This window comes from Giraffa tippelskirchi, chromosome 8 (genome assembly GCF_054371585.1).
Source record: "Giraffa tippelskirchi isolate mGirTip1 chromosome 8, T2T-mGirTip1v1.2.pri, whole genome shotgun sequence".
Taxonomy (NCBI): Eukaryota; Metazoa; Chordata; class Mammalia; order Artiodactyla; family Giraffidae; genus Giraffa; species Giraffa tippelskirchi.
Window position 1 is genome coordinate 55,758,146 of NC_137282.1, and position 24,085 is coordinate 55,782,230.

The 24,085-nt window shown below is 42.3% G+C and overlaps 1 protein-coding gene across 5 annotated transcripts in view; it reads left to right on the top strand.

Moving 5' to 3' along the window:
- SEMA5A (semaphorin 5A) overlaps positions 1-24,085 on the top strand; it is a 521,440-nt gene that overhangs the window by 397,206 nt on the left and 100,149 nt on the right. For all 5 annotated transcript variants that reach the window (XM_081521332.1, XM_081521329.1, XM_081521334.1 and 2 more), the window contains exon 12: positions 13,827-14,034. In XM_081521332.1, the coding sequence (XP_081377458.1) occupies positions 13,827-14,034 (208 nt within the window). The remainder of the gene's footprint in view (positions 1-13,826; positions 14,035-24,085) is intronic.

Sequence of the window (24,085 nt, forward strand, 5' to 3'; positions counted from 1 at the left end):
GAGGCAGTACAAATTTTACCACTGGGGGTGAGAGGGTCATTTAGACTCTGTGTTCCTGCCTAGTGATTGTCAATGAAGAGCTGCCAACCTGGCCAACTGGATCGTTGTTTGGTAATTTAGATACAATAAATCTAAGGCAAGTAATTACCTTCTAGAAACTTGAATCGCCACCTTAGCAGAATGATGGGAAAATGAAGCTGTGGGGTTGGATGGGAGCTTACAGAAGATACCCAGAGGTCTCTATTAATTGCACTTTCATTTCCAATGGAATACGGTTTTTATTCACAGGATGCTCCAGTGGTAAATTTCCTGTAAGCATCAGCTTATGATGTAGAGTACTTAGAGGAGTGTTTTGTTTCATTTTGGTTTTCAGAAAGGCAGTGGAGGTCGTTAAAATAAAGCCATCATCTTCTCCTCTCTTTTATGTGCGGCCGGTACTGACAGATGTAGGGAGCTTGCTCATTTTAGACAAAACTTAAGGAGGGCTTATAATCTATCACCTAAAGATAGCAATAAAGTAATAACAGTGAATTCTTACATAACATACCCCGCCCGCCAGGCACTGTCCAAGACGGCTGCGTAGTGGCCCCCGGTCTGCGAGCTGGGTCCCAGGGTGCAGGAGACGCAGAGGTGAGTGACCTGGAGACAGGAGTCGAACCTGAGCCCTCAGGCTCCAGGGTCCACACGCTGGACCATGTGCTCTGCTTGAGCACGTACTGTGTGTCAGGCACAGACACTGGTGAGACCCCAGTGAATAAGACAGACTATGTCCCCCAACACTGACTCCCTGGGATTCACATGCTGAGGGTGACAATATTTAAATATATTTTTTGGGTTTTTTTTGTTTTTTCTTTTTTGCCCGACCGTGTGGCTTGCAGGGTCTTAGTTCTCTGACCAGGGGTGAAACTCAGATCACAGTAGTGAAAGTGCCAAGTCCTAACCGCTGGATGGCCAGGAAACTCCCTAAATACGGTTTAAAATAAAACCTTGTGATAAAATAATGTTACATATAATTTATGACTGGGATATCTAAGCTGGCTTACATGTCCTTTTTTTTTTAGAAAAAAATAAGCCATTAGTTGAATCTGATAAACTGAGTTAATTAAAATCTCCTTTTCAGGAATACACCAGCCAAGAAAGCCTGTTTTTTTTTTCTTCTCTTAATTCTCCTTCACTATATAAATGTGATACTGAGCTCCCAGTGCCAAGACCAATTTAATTCATTTGCTCAATTATGGGTTAAAAGAAAGAACTTTGGAAACATATTAGCTGTCTGCTACTTGGGACTAACAACCAGCTGAATTGATGAACTTTATATAATGATCTGTTGCTATGGCAACATGCTGCCCAGTGAGTGGAAGAGGGCATTTCGGCATTACCTCACAGATAGTGCTCGGAACAGCAACAGATGCAAGTACAAAGGGCTGCCTTTTAGTCTGCAGGCACTCTGGGTCGATGAGATAAACACCAAAAATGTCTCTTGGATACAGCAGCGGAGAATCAGAGTCAAATGCACAACTGGAAATAAAGCAATTTAGCTTTCCTGATTAGCGGCCTTGGTGTCGGCACTGAATCTCCAGCCCCATCACAGACAGCCATCATCAGGATGGCCGCCTGTCTGGTTCACAGGTTGAATTTCTGTATTGGATTCAGCACATGGCAAGTTGGACGTCCCTTTAAAATACAGCAGAACTTAGATAAGTAGTTAAAGGAGAATGGAATCAAGATTTAAAAGATTTAACCGTCCAAGACTTTGCAATAATGCTGCATTTTTATAACACATTTCCCTAGAATATTTGTCTCTTTGTTTCATGGTGTGACTTCTTTCCTTTCTTAAAACAAAAATTTTATATGTGTAGAGTATGTTACAGCTCTACCCTCCTAAGTGATTTTTGGAAATTAGAGGAGATATATATTTATTCTGTGTTTTGGAAGTGCTTCTGGCTGCTATACTCAAAAAGAAGTTTTAATTTCTGTGAACCTTTCTTCTTTGTTTAGGGTTCTCAAGTTCATTAGGCTTGAAGCTGCTATAAACATGAGACATGATATTGTTGTCTAGTTATTAAGTTCTGTCCGACTCTGTGACCCAATGGACTGTAGCCCGCCAGGCTCTTCTGTCTGTGGGATTTTCCAGGCAAGAATACTGGAGTGGGTTGCCATTTCCTTCTCCAGGGGATCTTCCTGACCCAGGGAACGAACCTATGTTTTCTGTGTCTCCTGCATTGACAGGCAGATTCTTTACCACTGAGCCTCCTGGTAAGCCCAAGACATAAGACATGACTTTCCCTTTAAGTATTGTTTTATTGTTGAAGCTTTAATGAATTGCAGAAGGCTGTCTGATCATATACAAATATGAAAAATGAAAAAAAAAATTTTATTTATAGCAGTAGTAAATGTTGTACTCAGCTGATCATATTTCTTTTCCTTTCCTATTTCTCCCTCCTTCCTTTCTGCCGTCGCTCTTTCAAAAAAATTTTTTTTTCATGAACTTTTGAAATTTTGGTGATAATCCTCCGAAAAGAAATTCATTATAGTCAATGACCTTTTCCTTAAATACTGGAAAAGTTTTTTCCTGAGGATTCATTTAGTTCTAATTATCCCCCAAAGATCACCAGGATCATTAGCAAAAAGGTTGTGATCAGGGTTTCAGCTATTTGAATTATTTTATAATGTTTATCAAAGTGCATCAGTTTTCACAATACTACATGTTCTGTGTCATTTCCTGCTGCTTTTCTAGCCCAGGATCATATGTATAGGAGATTAAATGAAATATATGACAATATTTGATAATACCAGACTCTTACTAATATGAGTCTTACATTGTAAACCATACAAAGTAAAAAGAAAATTGTCTAACATAGTTTATAATGCCTTTGCATTAGAATTTGAGTCATAATAGCTTAGGGAAGGAGAAGGCAATGGCACCCCACTCCAGTACTCTTGCCTGGAAAATCCCATGGATGGAGGAGCCTGGTGGGCTGCAGTCCATGGGGTTGCTAAGAGTCGGACACGACTGAGAGACTTCCCTTTCACTTTTCCTTTTCATGCATTGGAGAAGGAAATGCCAACCCACTCCAGTGTTCTTGCCTGGAGAATCCCAGGGACGGCGGAGCCTGGTGGGCTGCCGTCTGTGGGGTCGCACAGAGTCGGACATGACTGAAGCGACTTAGCAGCAGCAGCAGCAGCAGCTTAGGGAAATGTGGAAAAATAATTTGCAGCCTAGTTTTGAAATTGCTTTCAGCAAATTATTTGGGTGACAAAATCTTCCTACTCTGGACATGGAGTCCATCTGCTAGTCTTCTCAAACTGCCTTAACAAAGATAATGGAGTACTGAAGATTGGGAGATATAACCACAAAAGTCTATTTCTCATGGCTCTGGAGGCTAGAAGTTTGAGATCAAGGTGTTGGCAGGGTTTATTTCTTCTGAGACCTCTCCCCTTGGCTTGTAGTCAAATATCTTCCAGGTGTATCCTCCCATGGGGATGCAGAAGTCTGTATCTTCATTCCTCTTCTTAAAGAACACCAGTCACATTAGATTGGGCTTCCAGGTGTCTCTAGTGGTTAAGACCCCACTTGCTAATGCAGGAGACGTAATAAAAGCTGGTTCCATCTGGAGGAGGACATGGCCACCCACTCCAGTATTCTTGCCTGGAGAATCCCATGGACAGAAGACCTGGCTGGCTACAGTCCACGGGGTCACAAAGAGTTGGACATGACTGAGTGACTTAGCATGCACGCAGCATGCACGTTAGATTTAGGAATCACTCATATGATTCATTTTATGTTAATTACCTCTCTAAGAGCCCTTTCTTAGGACTTCAACTGGTGGTCTGGTGGTTAAGAATCCGCCTTGCAAGGCAGGGGTCACAGTTTGATCCCTGGTTGGGGAACTAAGATCCTACATTCTTGGAGTAGCTAAGCCATCATACCACACCTAGAGAGTTTGTGTGTAGCGATGAAAGATCCCACAGGATACAACAAAGATCCTACATGAGGCAACTAAGACCCAGTGCAGCGAAATAAACATTTTTGTAAAGCTCTTTTTCCAAATATTCTGATGTATTAGGAATTAAGACTTAAACATAAGAATATTAAAGGGGTATAGTCCAGCCCAGAATAACCCATATTTTATTGTATGGTATCAGTTCAGTCCCTCAGTCATGTCTGACTCTTTGAGACTCCATGGGCTGCAGCACGCCAGGCTTCCCTGTCCATCACCAATTCCCAGAGCTTGCTCAAACTCATATCCGTTGAGTCGGTGATGCCATCCAACAATCTCATCCTCTGTTGTCTCCTTCTCCTTCTGCCTTCAATCTTTCCCAGCATCAGGGTCTTTTCCAGTGAGTTAATTCTTCGTATCAGGTGGCCAAAGTATTGGAGTTTCAGCTTCAGCATCAGTCCTTCCAATGAATATTCATGACTGATTTCCTTTAGGATAGACTGGTTGGATCTCCTTGCAGTCCAAGGGACACTCAAAGTCTTCTCCAACACCACAATTCAAAAGCATCAATCCTTCAGTGCTTAGCCTTCTTTGTATTCCAACTCTCACATCCACACATGACTACTGGAAAAACCATAGCTTTGACTAGATGGACTTTTGTTGGCAAAGTAATGTCTCTGCTTTTTAATATGCTGTCTGGGTTTGTCATAGCTTTTTTTCCAAGCAGCAAGTGTCCTTTAATTTCATGGCTGCAGTGATTTTGGAGCCCAGGAAAATAAAGTCTGTCACTATTTCTCTTGTTTCCTCCTCTATTTGCCATGAAGTGATGGGACCTGATGCCATGATCTTCGTTTTTTGAATGTTGAGTTTTAAGCCAGCTTTTTCACTCTCCTCTTTCACTTTCATCAGGAGGCTCTTTAGTTCCTCTTCGCTTTCTGCCGTTAGGGTGATGTCATCTGCATATTATATGATATACATCACAGCAAATGAGAGATTTTTGTATTTGACCATCCCTATCAAGATGCAGAATAGGATATTGTTTAAACTATTGAGTTGATATTAATTAGCAAGCTGAACTCTGAAATGTATAAAAAGACCTGCTATTTTCTCCCAAAGTAAAAAATATAGTTAATTTTCAACCACTTATAACTGAATTATGTGTATTAGAGTTTATATTACACAGATCTTACATTACATAAAGAAATTAGTGGTTTAAAAATCATATTTTTATTATAAAATTTTTTGTTTAAACCAGCCTTTTATCACCTTAAACCTCTTTTAAATAAATAACTGAAATAGAATATCCTAGTCATTTTTCTTTTCTTTTTTTCCCTTTAGCCACACTGCATGCAGGGTCTTAGTTCCCCGACCAGGGATTAAACCCGTACCCACTGTTGTGGAAGCACTGTGTCTTAACCTCTGAACCACCAGGGAAGTCCTTAGACATTTTTTCCATCAGTTTATTCTCTTGTTTGCTTCCTGAGCTCATGTAAATGAGAGTCCCTAGCCTGGTAGAGAAGTTAGATCTATCCTGGGCTTGGCACCATTTATACATTGGTTGTTTGTGTAGGGAATTCTGTGATAAGCATGTCCACAAATCATAGCTTAATCATTGTCTTGAATAATAACTGCTGCTTAATACCCTTAGTATCAGACTACCTAATCTTTTGACAGGGAGGCACGGCGTGCTGTGGTTCATGGGGTCACAAAGAGTCAGAGTGACTGAACTCAACTGAATCTTTTGAGAAACTTGTCAGCTATACTATTCTGGATGCACCATTGTAAGGATTGCATATTATAGTTTCCATACTTTCAAAATGAAAAGACCACCAAAAATTTAGAAACAAGCAGTTGATTGATACACAGAAAACCTACATTTAGATTCCAGAATCTGACCTTAGGGACTCAGTTTTTCTGGGTTTTGCTTTTCTTAGCTACAAAATTCGAAATATTGTTGTAGGTCCTTTCCAATGCTAATACCCTATGACTATCTGAAGTTTTAGTTTAGAAAACATAGTAATGGTAGATGATTTGCCTTTAGGGTGGCCACACCAATGGGATCTCTTGTATTCTCCCTCAAGGATTTACCTTGGATTTACAAAACTGACTGAATAAGAAAACAAGGGGTTCTATATTTTTCTGTTTGTCCATCAAGTTTTATATCTGCACTTCTCTCTTTGTTAGCATATATTTTGGTGTAAATATATCAGTGGCTTTTTCTTGCTTACACTAGCTTTAATATGTTGATTATTCAGGCTGTGGGTGATGAAAAGTCATGTCGCCCTCATCATTTCTGTTTGGGAGGGCAGTAAGTTTCATTGGTTTTCTCGGAAAGATGATACAAAAGATTCACTCCAGAAGAGTAGGGAAAAGCTTCCATGTGTGTGCTAAATTACTTCAGTCATGTCTGACTCTTTGCAACCCTATGGACTGAAGAATCCCATTGGAGTGGGTTGCCATGCCCTCCTCCAGGGGATCTTCCCAACCCAAGGATGCAACTCATGTCTCCTGTGGTTCCTGCATTGCAGGTGGATTCTTTACCACTGAGCCACTGAGGAAGCCCAGGCACAAGCGTAACCTCTAACTAAAGGAAAACTCTACAGAACACATAAGCAAAAACAGAAAGAATATTCTTTCAGTTCAGTGCAGTTCAATCACTCAGTCGTGTCCGACTCTTTGCGACCCCATGGACTGCAGCGCTCCAGGCCTCCCTGTCCATCACCAACTCCCGGAGTTGACTCAAACTCATGTCCATTGAGTCGGTGATGCCATCCAACCATCTCATCCTTTGTCGTCCCCTTCTCTTCCCGCCTTCAGTCTTCCCCAGCATCAGGGTCTTTTCAAATGAGTCAGTTCTTCCCATCAAGTGGCCAAAGTTTACTTTGGGGTAAATCAAAATTAGTAATTAAATTCAATTCACCTGCTAATCTTTTTTTAAATGTGGCTACTAAAAAAAAAAAGAAATTTTAATTACGTGGACTGCTCTATATTTCCATTGGATGATGCTGGTCTAGATTTTGTGAGCTCCCACCTCCAGGCATCCATGCTCGATGTTTTTTGGGGGATTCTAGTCATCATTGCTTCCTCAGGTCCCACATGCCAGTCACTTTGTTCCCATGAAATGTGTTAGGAATGTGTCCTGGCAGCTTTCGTGACTACCACATTCTGCTCTCATTGAAATCAGGTTTTTTTTATTTTTTTTCTGCAGAAAAACACGTGCATTTTTGTTTACTTGGTTGTGTTCTCATTTCTCGTATTATTCCTCTACGGTTATTTGGCAGCTCATTAGCTGTAGGACCTGCACCGATTTTCCTGTGGGTTGCAGGTTGTGGACCAAGCTTCACTGTCTCATGGATCATTTCCTGTGGGGCGGGGATGGGTAAGGATTTCTCATGCCCTTTTCAAGTAGCACTCCAGTCTTCTGATAAGTATTATATAAATATTTCTTCTCCAGCAGTCACTTTTAAAATGGATTTCTTGCTGTGTCACGTGTCAGTGTTCTAACTTTAACTTAGAAAACCAACTTACTTACGATTTTTGCTTTTTCCTTCAGTCATTTTCCTAATGGCTCAGAATATTGAGGTCGAAACGAATATCCCTCTTATTGCGATAATCCAATTTTGCCTGTGTTTTCCACCTGCCGTCAACTGCGCCTCTGGCCTTCCATGACTTTATTAGTCACCAGTAAAAATCAATATTAGGAATTACTGGGACCTGCAGACTGATGCTGTGTGCCCAGGAGAGCTCTCGTGTCATCGGCAAGCACCTCAGTGAAGCCCTTCGTTCGTTCAAGGTCTGCTCTTGTATGGGGGTGGGGGTGGTTGTCCTTTTCTCTTGCTCCCAGAAATCCTGCCCTGTAAGCGTGCATACAGCTTCTGTTCATCCACAGACAGGGGTTTCATCTGGTTCAGTGTACCTCCCTCTTTCAATAGATGGTGTAAGGCTGCACGGCTGGCAGTCACTGTGTTTGCCTGTCTATGCCCGGGTCGTGGTACCCAGAGAAAGGATGTTGTCCTGATGGCCAGAGAGTCCAGTGCTTTCTGAAGCTGATGCTGCCTCTGCATGTCATCCACGCGGGCAGCTTCCGATGGATCAGGAGGTTGCCTGCCTTCTTCCTGCCTCCCAACTGGTTATGTTTCACGACCTGTGGAAGACTTCATGGAATACACAGAGTATTACAAGCAATCTCGATAAAACTGCTCTTTTCTAGGTTCACTCCCACTGGCGTTTTATTTAATGCTTCTTCGGGGCCCTTTGTTGCATTTATTTTGTTCATTAGCATTGACTTGGACCTCCATTTTATGTCTGACTTCTTTATGGGACTTGGAAAGACCAGTTCATAGGAAATGTATATCAGATCTTCTATTCTTGGAAACTCAGTTTTCTCATCTATCAAGTGGGAATACTCATTCACGTATTTGTTACATTCTCACCAGCTTGCTGAGACGTGGATATAATGAGATTTTATTTATATAATAAAATACAGGATGCCTACATTAATTCAAACTTCAAATAAACCTTGAATAATATTGAATTGGACATACTAATACTAAAAAAATGTTAATAATAGTTTAGCTAAAATTCAAATTTACGTGGGTTTCCTTTCTTTAGTCTGCCCACTCCCTAGAACATAAGCATGCTTCCTGTTCTGCTGAAATTAGGCAAGTACAAGTTCTGCAGTACATTATTTACATTTTCATGTAATTATAGATATTCATGTCTTTCAAATAACAACCACAGTATTAGCTTTCATCAGTCTTAAAAATATTGCAGTAGCTCTATCTCTTTTATAATGAGTAGCTGTGGTTCTTCAATTTGAGCGTGATATAAATATGTGACTCTGAAATTTGATTCTATAACATAATTAGTAGTTAGCATTTTCACAAAAAAGGTGAATATTATGAGAATTTGGGCCAAAATAGTGCCGCCCTATTGTCCTGCTCTCAGCTCCGAATCTTCACTTCCTGAACCACTTTGCCCTCCTTGTCTCTCTGGGGAAGTGATCTGTGATTGACAGGAAGTGCCAATTTTCTCTTTTCTTTCTGATCTCAAAATGGTAAAGAGTGATTGAGATGCTTTTCTGTATTTCTAGCATTTTTTTTTTTAACTTCAGCTGACTTTGATTTGAGTATTGAGTTTCAGGAGTATGGAAGGTGTGTGTGGTTTTATTTCTCTGCGGCAAAATTTTAGAGCTGATATTTTCTCAGCTGAAACCAATTAAAATGACTTTCTTCACTCCTGTTTAGTTTATGATGCTTTCAGATGAAATATTTTGGAATTGGTGGAGGATTATTTCTGGTTTCACCTTCACAGTGACTGATATCATATTTCTTACTAAAGATTGCCATTTAAAACCGTTAATCAGGAGTCTTTTTAGCAAATGTGCAAGTGACAAGACATTCCTGTAACGTTTGCCTTCTTTCCCTGCCTTTCTCTCTCCTTTCCTTCCTTCCCTCACTCATTTGTTCAGTCTCTCATCAGCGCGTATTCAGTCATCTCAACAGGGCACAGTGCTGGCCACTCTGCAGACATCAGAGAACAATGCTGACAGCGTCTGCCCTCTTGGAGCTTCATCATGTCAAGTGTAGAAGCTACGAAACAAGTAAATCAGTAATTAAACCCTGGAAAATATTATAACACAAAATAACAAAAAATAAAAGCACTCTGAGGGCCCTCCCACAGTCACCCTAGTGCCAAAAGAACAGGGAGCTTCATGAGGCACCTCACGTGACTGGTGCTTCAGGGTGAAGATAACCTAGCAGAGGCACAGAGGGTGATGAGTATTAAAAAATACTCACTACATAAAAATTGAGAGTTACATCTTATTCAGTGGGAATTTTTAGGACTTCAAGCCTGGGAACCAGCCTCTCAAATAACCCTGAGAGGACTGTTCAGAGGAGGTGAGGGGAGGAGCCATGGCTCCTCCATGTTATACAGAAGTTTTGCAACAAAGGGCAGATAGTCTGAATGTCAAATGTATTTTTTGTAAATTAAAGCAAGCCAGGTATCCCAAGTAAAGGACTTTAACACTTTTCTGTGTGTGGGAAGACACAGAGTCTGGGCTCACTGAAATCATCCCTTTGAGATGCACCTCAGCTGTCTGGGACCAGTGTCCTGCATTTTCACTTCCTCAGCTTCCTTTCCTCCCAGCTCACCATGGGGAGTGGATACAGTCTAGATGGCAGGTTTTCTTCTGCTTCTGGAGTTCCCTCAGGGCTCACTGGCTCACACTGGAGGGCTGCAATCAGTGATGACTATGATATCCTTGTTTACTGATAGGGCAGGAAATATTCCATTTCTCAATGGGCAAGCACCTGAATCGATGCTACATGCCATTCTCTGAAGTGCTAAGTCCTATAGTTTTTTACATCCCTGGATCGAACAAATGCCTGGATTTGTTAGTCAGCTGGAAAGTAGATACAAGGTAGGCAGAAATATACACTGAGAAATTTTGGTCAATGATGGTTAGTTCTTTTAAATCAAATTTTTAAAGATCTTTTAGAATTCGTTTTTCCCATACGATTACTTAAGAATCCAAAGTGCATATGAGCATATTGATGTTTGCATCGTTATTGATTTGGTTTCACACAGTAATAATCTGTCAGCAAAATAAATAATAATCAGCCAGTTGTCTTTGTTCACCTGTTGAGTAGGATTCAGTTCTCTCACCCTTGTCTCCTGTGAAAATAGTGTGTTGTTGTTGTTTAGTCGCTAAGTCACGTCTGACTTTTTCAGACCCCATGGACCCGCAGCACGCCAGGCTTCCCTGTCCTTCACTGTCTCCCAGAGTTTGCTCAAACTTATGTCCATTGAGTCAGTGATGTCTTTCAACTATCTCATCCTCTCTTGTCGCCTTCTCCTCCTGTCTTTAGTCTTTCTCAACATCAGGCTCTTTTCCAGTGAGTTGGCTCCTCGCATCAGGTGGGCAACGTATTGGAGCTTCAGCATCAGTTCTTCCAATGAATGTTCATGGTTTATTTCCTTTAGGATTTACTGGCTTGATCTCTTTGCTGTCCAAGGGACTCGGAAGAGTATTCTCCAGCACCACAATTTGAAAGCACCAATTCTTCAGTGCTGGTAACAGTCAAAACATGACAGTTACTCAGCTGGACTCCCGCCTGTTCTGCCGCTCCCAACCTGCACTCCTGCATTGCTCTAAAATGTTCTATTTTATCCCAAGAGTCTTTTTTTAAAATGTTTATTGGAGTATAGTTGATTTGCAGTGTTGTGTTAGCTTTAGGTATACAGCAAAGTGAATCAGTTGTACATATACATGTACCCACTCTTTCTTCGATTCTTTTCCCATGTGGACCATTACAGAGTATTGAGTAGAGTTCCCTGTGCTATATAGCAGGTTCTTATTAGTTATCTGTTTTATCCATAGTAGTGATATATATATTCCCAGGTGGCACTAGGGATAAAGAACCCGTCTGCCAATGCAGGAGATGTAAGAGATATGGGTTTGATCCCTGGGTCGGGAAGATCCCCTGAAGAAGGACACGGCAACCCACTCTATTATTCTTGCCTGGAGAATCCCATGAACAGAGGAGCTTGGTGGGGTACAGTCCATAGAGTCCCAAAGATTTGGACGCAACTAAAGCAACCTAGCACGCACACATGCATGCACACACGTGGTCACTCTGTATTCCCAAGAGTCTGACTTAAGCCTCATCAGCGCCTTGTTGCTCATTGGGTAGTGGCATCCTGGCTCCTAACTTCAGTCTCAGGCCTTGTTTGATTGTCAGGATTTCCTGAAGGGCAGCAGAGGCTCCCTGCCTATCACTGGTCCACAGGAAGCCTGGCAGTTCCGTCTACCAGTGGATGCTGAAGTCACCTTCCGTGAAGCTCCCATTTTGTTTGCACAACTGCCCTGATGCCCTGCTCATCTTTCTTCCTTTGTGTCATACAGGCAGGAAGACCCGAACATCACTGGGTTGAACTTTCCACGAGCTTGGAACTGAGGTCTCCAAGTCAATATTAGATTGACTCATATAATAAACACATACAAATTTTCTTGCAGACTTAAGTCTGATTATTTATTAAAATGTTGCCTTGCTGCATAGTCTGCCCCCTGATCTCTCCATCCCCCACTCTGCTGTGTGTTCATAAACACACTCTTCCCTTAAACACAAGTATGTCTATGCCTGCTAAGTCACTTCAGTCATGTCTGGCTCTTTGCAACCCTATGCACTGTAACCTTGCCAGGCTCCTCTGTCCATTGGATTCTCCTTATTTTTAATCTCTCCAGCATCCATTGCAATTCTGTTTGTGCTTGAGCTTTCTCAAAAGTTACATGTTTAACCAACTAACCTAAGATAAAATTGAGCAATGATTTAATGATATTGAATATATTATTATATGCAAAATTAAATAGACTATTACATGCATAATACTTATAACAGTCAGTTCATAATCAGTGAATGCTCACTGGAGATGTCTCAGATACATATTCCTTACTGAACTCAGGATAACATATATCCACTTCGGTAAATATCCTCCATCTCTAAAGACTCTCCTAGGAATGGAAAACTGGAAAGGTAATTTCTGTCCAAATCTTCTGAGATTAGCAGATCAATCAGAGGCCTTGAAGCCAAAGGTTCTGGATTTCACTTCCTCTTTGAGACTTCCTAGCCTCGTTGTCTGTGTTGATAGAGTGAGAATAGTGATGTTTTGAAACTCAGGTTCCCGTGGGCTTTATTCAGCCAGGGTGATCTGAGGAGCTTGCCAGTGGCTCTCAGAGTTGCTTCTAGAGGGTTGGATCCATGCCGTGCAATGGCAGATTGGCTGGAGCGGGTGGGGTTTCACTTCCACGCACCACAGACAACATCCTATGTTTCAAGTCTGTGTCCCGACCCTGGGGGTTGACTGTGCCGTACCCCTTACTGGCTGGGAGGACCCTCCTCTGTGTACCTCGCAGCCGCTCTGGGGGAATCTGTGTGGTTCAGGTGACCCTGGCCCGCTTGTCCTGGGGCAGCGCTTAAGGCCAAAATGAGTGTAAACACGTGATGAGCAGAAAATGTGGAGGAGGGAGGGGGTTTGGGTCGAAATGGATGTTCAGTAGGATGGGAAAGAAGAATCCATGGAGCTGAGACCTAGGAGAGCATCCCAGAGAACCAGACAGAGAGAGAGAGAGAGAGGAAGGAAGGTGTCAAGATGCAGACATGCAGACAGATGTACTTTCCAGACGGGAAGGAAGCAGGAGCCTCCTTTGCCACCTGCATATCTGCGGCCATCTGTCAGGTGGGGTCTGCTGTGTTGGGCTGCAGAGTCAGCTTCTCTGTCTGACACCGAGAATCCAGTCCCTCTCACCTGATGTTCTCCATGGGATGGTGCAAAGCTGGCTGCTTTGGACCATGATAAGCTCTGCTGTGGGCTTCCCTGGTGGCTCAGACAGTAAAGCATCTGTCTGCAATGCAGGAGACCCAGGTTCGATCCCTGGGTTGGAAAGATGCCCTGGAGGAGAAGGAAATGACAACCCACTCCAGTATTCTTGCCTGGAAAATCCCATGGATGGAGAAGCCTGGTGGGCTACAGTCCACGGGGTCGCAAAGAGTCGGACACGACTGAGCTACTTCACTTTCTTGTTTTCTTTCAAACCCTGCTGTGCTCTGGCTCTCCAGACCTGCGTGGAGACCAGGCAGCTGGTAGCCAAGTGGTCCTCATCCCGGTTCTATGTCGGCTGTGCTGAGAGCCATCAAAATACTGGTGCCTGGCCCCAAGTCCAGTGTGGCTGACCGAACACCTCCATAGTGGGTCTCCTGGCATTTGTCCAAGCTCCTCAGATGGCTCTATGTACAGCCCGCCTGGAGAAGCCTAGTGGCTTGGCTGGTGAGTGACGGTGAGACCGCTGACCTCACTTTTCTGCGTTCCCTATTGCCTCTGCAGATTACGGCACCATTAAGAAGGTGCGGGCACCCCTGACCCAGACCTCGGGTGGCTGTGTGCTGGAAGAGATGGAGCTCTTCCCCGAGAGGCGGCCCGAGCCCATCAGGAGCCTGCGGATCCTCCACAGCCAGAGCGTCTTGTTCGCGGGCCTGCGGGAGCACGTGGCCAAGATCCCGCTGAAGAGATGCCAGTTCTACCGCTCACGCAGGTAGGGCAGCCCCGGGGACATTCAGATTTCCTGTGTCTGAGAGGGATGGGGGCCTTAGCATCCTTGTGAGTCCTATATCCCAGGATGCAGAGACTTCTGATACACATCAGCTTGCTAATACACCAGCATCCCTGGAGGAAGAACCCCTGTATGACATTTGTAAGCAGATGTCAGGATTGAAGTGAATTGTTCAGTGAGTTTGGAGAAGGAAATGGCAACTCACTCCAGTATTCTTGCCTGGAGAATCCCGTGGACAGAGGAGCCTGGCAGGCTACAGTCCAAAGGGTCACAGAGTTAGACACAACTGAAGTGACTGAGCACGCATGCAGCATTCAGTGATAATGCTGATATTTGCTCTTCCTGAATTAATCTGGCACAAGTGTTATATATATATTGACCTGGTCACTAAAGTATTTTAAACCTCCCTCTCTTATCTGTGAGTATTGTATGTCAGTCAGTCCGTCGTCTCTGACTCTTTGCAACCCCATTGACTGTAGCCCACCAGGCTCCTCTGTCCATGGGATTATTCCAGCATGAACACTTGGAGTGGGTTGCCATTCCCTCCTACAGGGGATCTTCCCAATCCAGGGATCTAAACCCACGTCTCCTGTGGCTCCTACATTGGCAGGTGGATTCTTTACCACTGAGCCACCTAGCAAGCTCCTTTTTCTTATCTAACACATACTAATTGCTGTAGAATGTAATGGAATAATATATATTATACCAGATTTAAAGCAGTTTGCAAAGTAGATATTCTTATGTAGAAGAAGTTTATTATATTTAATAAAAATCATTACAATATTCCTTTCTGGATGGTTTTAGCACAGTATATAATAAATTTCCTCTTTGGGTATCAGAGTGTTGAGAAACAAATAACATTAGGGCCCTCCCAACTAATAACAATGCTCTTGTGAATTGCTGATAACCAATAGTGATATTGATCAATAACTGTCTTTTATGTAACAGCTTTTCTCTAAACGTAACCAATGGCTGCTTGTACTTTGTTCTGCTTTGTGTTTCCTGCAGCACTAGCCCAGGGCAGAAATTGTTCTGGCCCAGTTCTTATTGGCTCAGTGGTTGACAGGGAAGGCTGGGGTCTTGTCAGTGGGAGTGTCACAAGTTCAGTGAACCTGAAAGGTCACCAGTCTTCCAGCTCCAGGCCAGCAAGCTCTGGGGATGTGACAGGACATCACGCAAGAAGTCAGAGCTGAGCCATGCACAGGCGTTTCTGGTACCAGAGTGGAAGTTAGTGCCTTGCAAAAACTTTTAGCTGCTCAGTTGTGTCCTAGTCTTTGTGACCAACAGACTGTAGCCCTCCAGGCTCCTCCGCCCATAGAATTCTTCAGGCAAGAATACCGGAGTGTGTTGCCATTTCCTCTGCAGGGGATCTTCCCAACCCGGGGATCTAACCCAGGTCTCCTGCACTGCAGGCAGAGCAGGAGGCAATTCCCCTTTTCTCTGGCACTCTGCTAACTCAGCAACTTGTAGGTGCAACTTAGGCAACCAGATCCTGAATCAGGTCAAGCAAGGCAGGCATCATCTGCCCGCCTCTCATCTCCCAGGCAACCGCACTTGCAGCTCAGTCATGAATCCACAGGCACCAGAGGCCTCCGGGCACAGCTGCCCAGGAGGAGTTGACAGTCTCCCCTGTTCCTTTCAGGAGAATAAGCCCCTTGTCTGTCTGTGTCAGGCTTCTGGGAGGACAGGATTTTACAGTTCTATCCAGAGCTGAATCTGCCTGCTGTTTTCTTGTCCACTTGCTCAGGGAAAAGCAGTGAGAGATGATATTTATTGTAAACTGATAGAATGTGATCCTCTGTGTGCTCACACCAGACTGGGTTAGTTTGTATTTGACCCTTAAATGCTCCATTTGAGGAAAGAAAATCGAAAGATTTCAACCCAAGAGTTTCTCTGAATTTCTTCCAAACTTTTTCTGTCATCTTCCTCTCATAGAAAGACAAGAAATCCTCTCATAACATTCCCGGGAGAAAAAAAGAATAAATTTTTAAGGAACTGATATCTACATGACCAGATTTTTATAAGTTATGAAGAAAGATAGTGTGATTTTTCTAGACAAAAGCAATTTCAATTTTCAAGAAATATGCCTAAAGAAGCACTCTGTATAGGAATAGGATAATAATTGTTAAATATAGTATGTTTTTCTTTTTAAAATAAATTTATTTATTTTTAATTGAAGGATAATTGCTTTGCCATATTGTGTTGGTTACAGCCAAACATCAACAGGAATCAGCCATAGTTATGTTTCTTTTTTTAAATTTTTATTTTACATTGGACTATAATTTGTTGACAATGTTATGTTAGTTTCAGGTGTGCAACAAAGCAATTCAGCTATATATATACATATATTTATTTTTTTCAAGTTTTTTCCTATTTAGGTTATTACAGAATATTGAGCAGACTTTTCTGTGCTATACAGTTTGTCCTTGTTGGTTATCTATTTTAAAGATAGTAGTGTGTATATGTCAGTCCTAAACTCCCAATTTATCCCCTGAACCACTTTTCCCCTTTGGTAACCATAAGTTTGTTTTCTAAATCTGTGAGTCTGTTTCTGCTTTGTAAATAAGTTCACTTGTATAACTTTTTCTGAATTCCACATATAAGCAATATTATATGACATTTGTCTTTCTCTGTCTGACATTTCACTTAGTATGGTAATCTCTCCATCCATCTTGTTGCAAATGTCATTTCATTTGTGTTAATGTGAAAGTGAAAGTAAAAGTCACGCAGTCGTGTCCACCTCTTTGCAACCCCATGAACTATACAGTCCATGGAATTCTCCAGGCCAGAATACTGGAGTGGGTAGCCTTTCCCTTCTCCAGGGGATCTTCCCAACCCAGGGATCAAACCCAGGTCGCTCGCATTGCAGACAGATTCTTTACCATCTGAGCCACCATTTCATTTGTTTTAATGGTTGAGTAATATCCCATTGTATATATGTTCCACATGTTCTTTGTCTATTTTTCTGTCAATGGACATTTAGAGTGCTTCTCTGACATGGCTGTTGTAAACAGTACTGCAATGAACACTGGGGTGCATGCATATTTTTGAGCCATTATTTTCTTTGCAAATATGCCCAGGAATGGTATTGCTGGATCATATGGAGCTCTATTTTTAGTTTTAAGGAAGCTCCATACTGTTTTCCACAGTGACTGGACCAATTTACATTCCCACCAGCAGTATAGGAGAATTCTCTTTTCTCCACACCCTCTCCAACATTTATTGTTTATAGACTTTATTGTTCATATTTTAGTTTTGATTTTTATTTCTCTAATTGTTAGCAGTGTTGAGCATTTTTCATGTGCCTTTTGGCCATCTGTATGTCTTCTTTGGGTAAATATATATTTAGGTCTTCTGCCCATTTTTTGATTGGGTTGTTTGTGTTTTCTTTATATCGAGTTTCATGAGCTGTTTGTAAATTTTGGAGATTAATCCTATGTGGGTTGCTTTGTTTGCAAACATTCTCTCCCATTCTCAGGGTTGTCTTTTCATTTTGTTTATGGTCTCCTTGGCTGTGCAAAAGGTTTTGAGTTTCATTAGGTCCCATTTGTTTATTTTTCTTTTTAATTTCCATTTTTCTAGGAGATGGATCAAAAAAGATATTGCTGCAATTTATGTCAGAGTGTTCTGCCTATGTTTTCCTCTAAGAGTTTTATAGTATAGTCTTACATTTGGGTATTTAATCTAGTTTGAGTTCATTTTTGTGTATGGTGTTAGAACAGATGTCCCCAACTTTTTTGGCACCAGAGACCATTTTGGTGGGAGACGATTTTTCCACAGATGAGAATGCACTTGGTTTCAGAATAATTCAAGCACATTACATTTATTGTGCACTTTATTTCTATTATTATTACATCAACTACACCTCAGATCATCTACACTTCAGATCATCAGGTATTAGATCCTGGAGGTTGGGGACCCCTGTGTTAGAGAATGTTCTAATTTCATTCTTTTACATGTAGCTGTCCAATTTTCCCAGCACCACTTATTTCAGAGACTGTCTTTTCGCCATTGTATAGTCTTGCCTCCTTTGTTATAGATTAATTGCCCACAGGTGTGTGGGTTCATTTCTGGGCTTTCTATCTTGCTTCATTGATCTGTATTTACATTGTTTGTGCCAGTGCCGTGCTCTTTTGATGACCATAACTTTGTAGTATAGCCTGATGTCAGGGAGCCTGATTCCTGCAGCTCTGATTTTCTTCCTCAGTATTGCTTTGATTATTCAGGGTATTTTGTGTCTCTGTACAAATTTTTAAATATTTCGTTCTACTTCTATCACAAATGCCATTGGTAATTTGGTAGCGATTCCTTCCCAGGTGGCACTAGTGGTGGAGAACCAGCCTCCCAATGCAGGAGACAAAGGAGAGATGGGTCTCAATCCCTGGGTTGAGAAGATTCCCTGGAGGAGGACATCACAACCCTCTCCAGTATCCTTGCTGGGAGAATCCCATGGACAGAGGAGCCTGGGAAGCTACAGTCCATAGGGTTGCAAAGAGACGTACAAGACTGCAGCGACTTACCACACACTGAATCTGTAGATTGCCTTGGGTAGTATACTCATTTTGACAATACTGACTCTTTCAGTCTAAGAACATGGTATATTTTTCTATCTGTTTGTGTCATCTTCGATTTCTTTCATCTTGTCTTATGGCTTTTGGAGTACAGGTTTTTGCCTCCTTTGGTAGGTTTATTCCTAGGCTAGGTCTTTTATCCTTTTTGATGTGAAGGTAAATGGGATTGTTTCTTTAATTTATCTTTCTGATCTTTCTTTGCAGGATACAAACTTAATACACAGAAATCTATTGCATTTTTCTATACACTAACTGTTAATTATGCTTTTTATAATAGAATGTAAGTAATTTTGTTATCAGAAAATCAATTTTATGGATACATTTTGAAGTGTTTAAGAAGAGAAATTGAGCTTGACTAAATTACTTATCTCCTTCAGAATCATACACACATTGTGTTCATTTTGTTAATATCTGTTTTGCAGAGGCAAGGCAGTTTGATATCTGATATAATGCTTAAAGATGATAGCAACTAATAGTTTTCCAAGATCCTTCTATGTCTGCCACTATGCTGGATCTTATCCCCACTTTCCTTAAGCACAGCACCCTGACAGTAAAGTCAAACAGCATCTCCAGTTTTCAGATGAAGAAATGGTAGCTGGGACTTCTGGTGTCCTGCCCAAGGTCACATAGCTCTTGCATTTGAAACCATGTTCGGAGCTGAACTCTCTTGCCCCCAAGGCCCAGACTTTATTTTTGGTTCTCTCTGCTGCCCCTGATACAAAGAATATGTCATGCTCAGTGATCTGATTTCAGCAGGGGTGAACCATTCGATGGCATTTTCCACGGAGTTGCTGAGAGCTAGAATTAGTTAGTTCCAGGACAGTCTGAACTCAGTCTATTGACAAGCACCCCCAGCTTCCTCCCATTAGTCCTTTCTTTATTATGACTGCCACTAGGCTGGGTTAAGGAGACCGAAAGGAGGTTTTATACCTCTGGGCTACTGTAAAATTAGTCTTCATTCTCCAGCTGTTCTAGAGGTGACCCTGGACCCAGGGGAAGCCAAAAAAATGTGAACACCTGTGCCATCCATGCTGTGCACACATTGTAACTTGGGCCCAGCAGCATGGTGTTTTTAACTTTCTATAGCTGTTTTCCTCAGAAAGTTATTTTGAAAGAACAATATCTTAAAAATATATTTTGGTCGAGTTTGACCTCAAAAAAATGAGCAGAAACATCTTGTTTTAATTTTAGTCTTTTTTTTTTTTTTTTGCACAACCCATTTAAGAAATAGCATGGAAAAATGATGCAAATAATAAAGCAGCTGATCAGAATGGGTGGTGACTTCTGAGGATGTAGAGCAGGAGAGAAAGTTTACTTTTCCTGTGGGCCCTGGGTACTCCAAGACTTATTTACCACACACATGTGTTAGTTTCATCAGATGAATTAGTATTTGCTGAATTCTAAGGAACATGGGTGTTTAGGAAGAGCTGGATGTGGGTACAGCCTGTGAAGGGCTTCCCCAGTGGTGCTGGTGGTAAACAACCCGCCTGCCAATGCAGGAAACTTAAGAGATGAGGGTTCAATCTCTGAGTCAGGAAGACCTCCTAGATGAGGACATGGCAACCCACTCCAATGTTCTTGCCTGGAGAATCCCATGGACAGAGGAGCCTGGTGGGCTATGGCCCGTAGGGTCTCAAAGAGTCAGACTGGACTGAAGCAACTTAGCACATACGCACAGCCTGTGAAATGGAGTGTAGGTAAGCTGATGTCATCCTCACATGAGGCTGGTGCACAGCCAGGGCCTCCCAGCAAGAAAGTGGTACAAGGTCTTCATAGGGATGCACAGGATGAAGCAGCCAAGAATAGCCATTAACTAAATTCCTGCTGATATAAATACCAGTGTAAAGTCATAACCAGCTACTTGGAAAAGAAGAAACTGGCCAAGGATTTATAGAGCAGAGTACATCATGAGAAATGCTGGGCTGCAAGAAACACAAGCTGGAATCAAGATTGCCGGGAGAAATATCAATAACCTCAGATATGCAGATGACACCACCCTTATGGCAGAAAGTGAAGAAGAACTAAAGAGCCTCTTGATGAAAGTGAAAGAGGGGAGTGAAAAAGTTGGCTTAAAGCTCAACGTTCAGAAAACTAAGATCATGGCATCTGGTCCCATCACTCCATGGGAAATAGATGGGGAAACAGTGTCAGACTTTATTTTTTTGGGCTCCAAAATCACTGCTGATGGTGATTGCAGCCATGAAATTAAAAGACGCTTACTCCTTGGAAGGAAGGTTATGGCCAACCTAGATAGCATATTTAAAAGCAGAGACATTATTTTACCAACAAAAGTCTGTCTAGTCAAGGCTATGGTTTTTCCAGTGGTCATGTATGGATGTGAGGGTTGGACAGTGAAGAAAGCTGAGCGCCGCAGAATTGATGCTTTTGAACTGTGGTGTTGGAGAAGACTCTTGAGAGTCCCTTGGACTGCAAGGAGATCCAATCAATCCATCCTAAAGGAGATCAATCCTGGGTGTTCATTGGAAGGACTGATGTTGAAGCTGAAACTCCAATACTTTGGCCACCTCATGCAAAGAGTTGACTCATTGGAAAAGACCCCCTAATGCTGGGTAGGATTGGGGGCAGGAGGAGAAGGGGATGACAGAGGATGAGATGGTTGGATGGCATCTCTGACTCAATGGACATGGGTTTGGGTAGACTCCGGGAGGTGGTGATGGACAGAGAGGCCTGGCGTGCTGCAATTCATGGGGTCACAAAGAGCCAGACACAACTGAGTGACTGAACTGAACTGAACATCTCCCTGCTTTAGGAAGAAAGGAATGACCACAGGACTTAGACTATAACCATCACATCCAGGAATCAAGCTGTTATCCCCGCCTCCCACCTCCAAGGAAATTGTGTGACCTTGCAGTTAATTCAGCTGATTGAAACTCCCCCTGTCTAAAGAAAGGAAAGCCTGGGGAAGTGGGGTGGTAGGGCTTTTGATTTAGACTTTAAAGTCATTTTAAGGATTGTGCGTTAATTAGATCAATGGGTTGGCAAACGTCCTCTGTAAAGAACCAGACAGAAGATACTTCAGGCTTCCCAGGCTGTAGGGTCTCTGTTGCAACTTCTCAACTCCATCCTTGCAGCATGGAACCAGCCTCAGACCATAATGAGTGGGTGTGGTTGTATGTCAGCAAGGCACACAGATTCATCAGGCAGAGAAACAATTTACTTTTAGAGTCAGACAGTTCATTACTTACATAGACAATGAAAGTGAGAACAGAAAATGTATCAGCTGCCCAAGTTCCTTGGGCTTTCCTGGTGTCTCAGTGGGTAAAAATGCCGCCTGCCAATGTGGAAGACATAGGAGACGTGGGTTCGATCCCTGGGTCAGGATGATTCCCTGAAATAAAGGAAATGGCAACCCACTCCAGTATTCTTGCCTGGGAAATCCCATGGACAGAGGAGCCTGGTAGGCTATAGTTCATGGAGTCACAGAGTCAGACACGATTTAGCAACTGAGCAGGCAGGCAACAACAATCCAGGTCCCTTATCCCACAGATGACACCAAAACAAAACAACCCAGGTTCCTTATCTCACAGCTGATAACCCACATAAGAACTTGGGCCTCACATGGCTGAGGTTACATGCTATAGTTGTTTTTTTTTTTTAATTTATTTATTTGTTTTTTTACTTTACAATATTGTATTGGTTTTGCGATACATTGACATGAATCTGCCATGGGGGTACATGTGTTCCCCATCCCGAACCCCTCTCCCCACCTCCCTCCCCATCTCATCCCTCTGGGTCATACCAGTGCACCAGCCCCAAGCACCCTGTATCATGCATCGAACCTGGACTGGCAATTCATTTCACAAATGATAATTTACATGCTTCAGTGCCATTTTCCCATATCATCCCACCCTTGCCTTCTCCCATAGAGTCCATAATACTGTTCTATACATCTGTGTCTCTTTTGCTGTCTCGCATACAGGGTTATCGTTGTCATCTTTCTAAATTCCATATATATGCATTAGTATACTGTGTTGGTGTTTTCCTTTCTGGCTTACTTCACTCTGTATAATAGGCTCCAGTTTCATCCACCTCATTAGAACTGATTCAAATGCATTCTTTTTAATGGCTGAGTAATATTCCATTGTGTATATGTACCACAGCTTTCTTATCCATTCATCTGCTGATGGACATCTAGGTTGCTTCCATGTCCTGGCTATTATAAACAGTGCTGCAACGAACATTGGGGTACATGTGTCTCTTTCAGTTTTATGCCTCCAACTGTACCCTCGTAGGGATGAGAGTAGGGGGCAGAAAGCCATATGCCTCATTAGAACTCAGGAGGCAATGAAAAACTATCTCATGAAACCCTCCCTGGATCATAGTGAGGTGGAAGGAAAGCAGCTTTGTAGCAGGTGCTCATAATCCCCCCATGTGCATGATCAGAAGGGTCCCAGGGCACTCCACTAAAGCTTAGGTCATCTGTAGTTAAGCTCTGCCCCACATGGAGACATGACTGTCACCAAGATACCGGGGCCGAGAACCTGCCTACCCCGTGCCTCAGTGAAACTTCAGGGAGTAGGCTGGATTAGGACCGCAGGCTGTCATTTGCTGATTCCTGAATTAGCTTATTGTCATATATGCCTTTTGAATGAACAAACGTACCTTGCATCATTATATACACTAACATTTAAAATTGGGTGTTAAATTACATCCATTAAGTATTAAATTACATAATTTAACTCTAAACCCAGTTAAATTAATAGTTTTCTACTCTTCAGACACTCATCAAGTTTTTATTTTTTATTTGACACCCACCACAATTATGAGATAAGATAAACCTATTAGGTTGTAGAGTCAACATTTCACAGATGAGGAATTGGATCGGAATCAGAGAGAGATTGTACCAAGAGTCATCAGTCACAGAACAGAAACTAGAATTCTGAGTATGGGCTGCCAGGGCAGGTTTCCTTCTGCCCTTAAGAACATGAACTCCAAAGGCTGGCATTGTCTTTCTAGGCTCCCTGTAGCCTTCAGCATGTGCCTGGCCAGAGACAGGGTCAGTAAATACTTATCAAATTAACAAATGGATACTCTGCCTCTCTCCTTTCTACTATTTTTCTTCATGACCTTAAAAAAAACAAAACAAAACAAAACTCAATTCTGGAGAAACTGTAAAGCTCTCTTTAAAGAAAAGTACGCATGCATGAGTGATTAGTTGCTTCAGTCGTGTCTGACTGTGCTACCCTATAGACTGTAATCCATGAGCCTCTGCTATCCATGGGATTCTCCTGACCCATGGGATCAAATCCACATCTTACATATCCTGCATTGTCAGACAGGTTCTTTACCACTAGCACCACCTGGAAAGCCCACAGAAAAGTGTAGTATTGATATAAAAACATTACCCAAAGGATTGGAAGCCCTTAGTCCTTAGGTATTTGTTTTATTTTTGCTTTGTTATAAAAACTATTTGGAGAGAGAAGAAAAGCTGAGAACCAGGA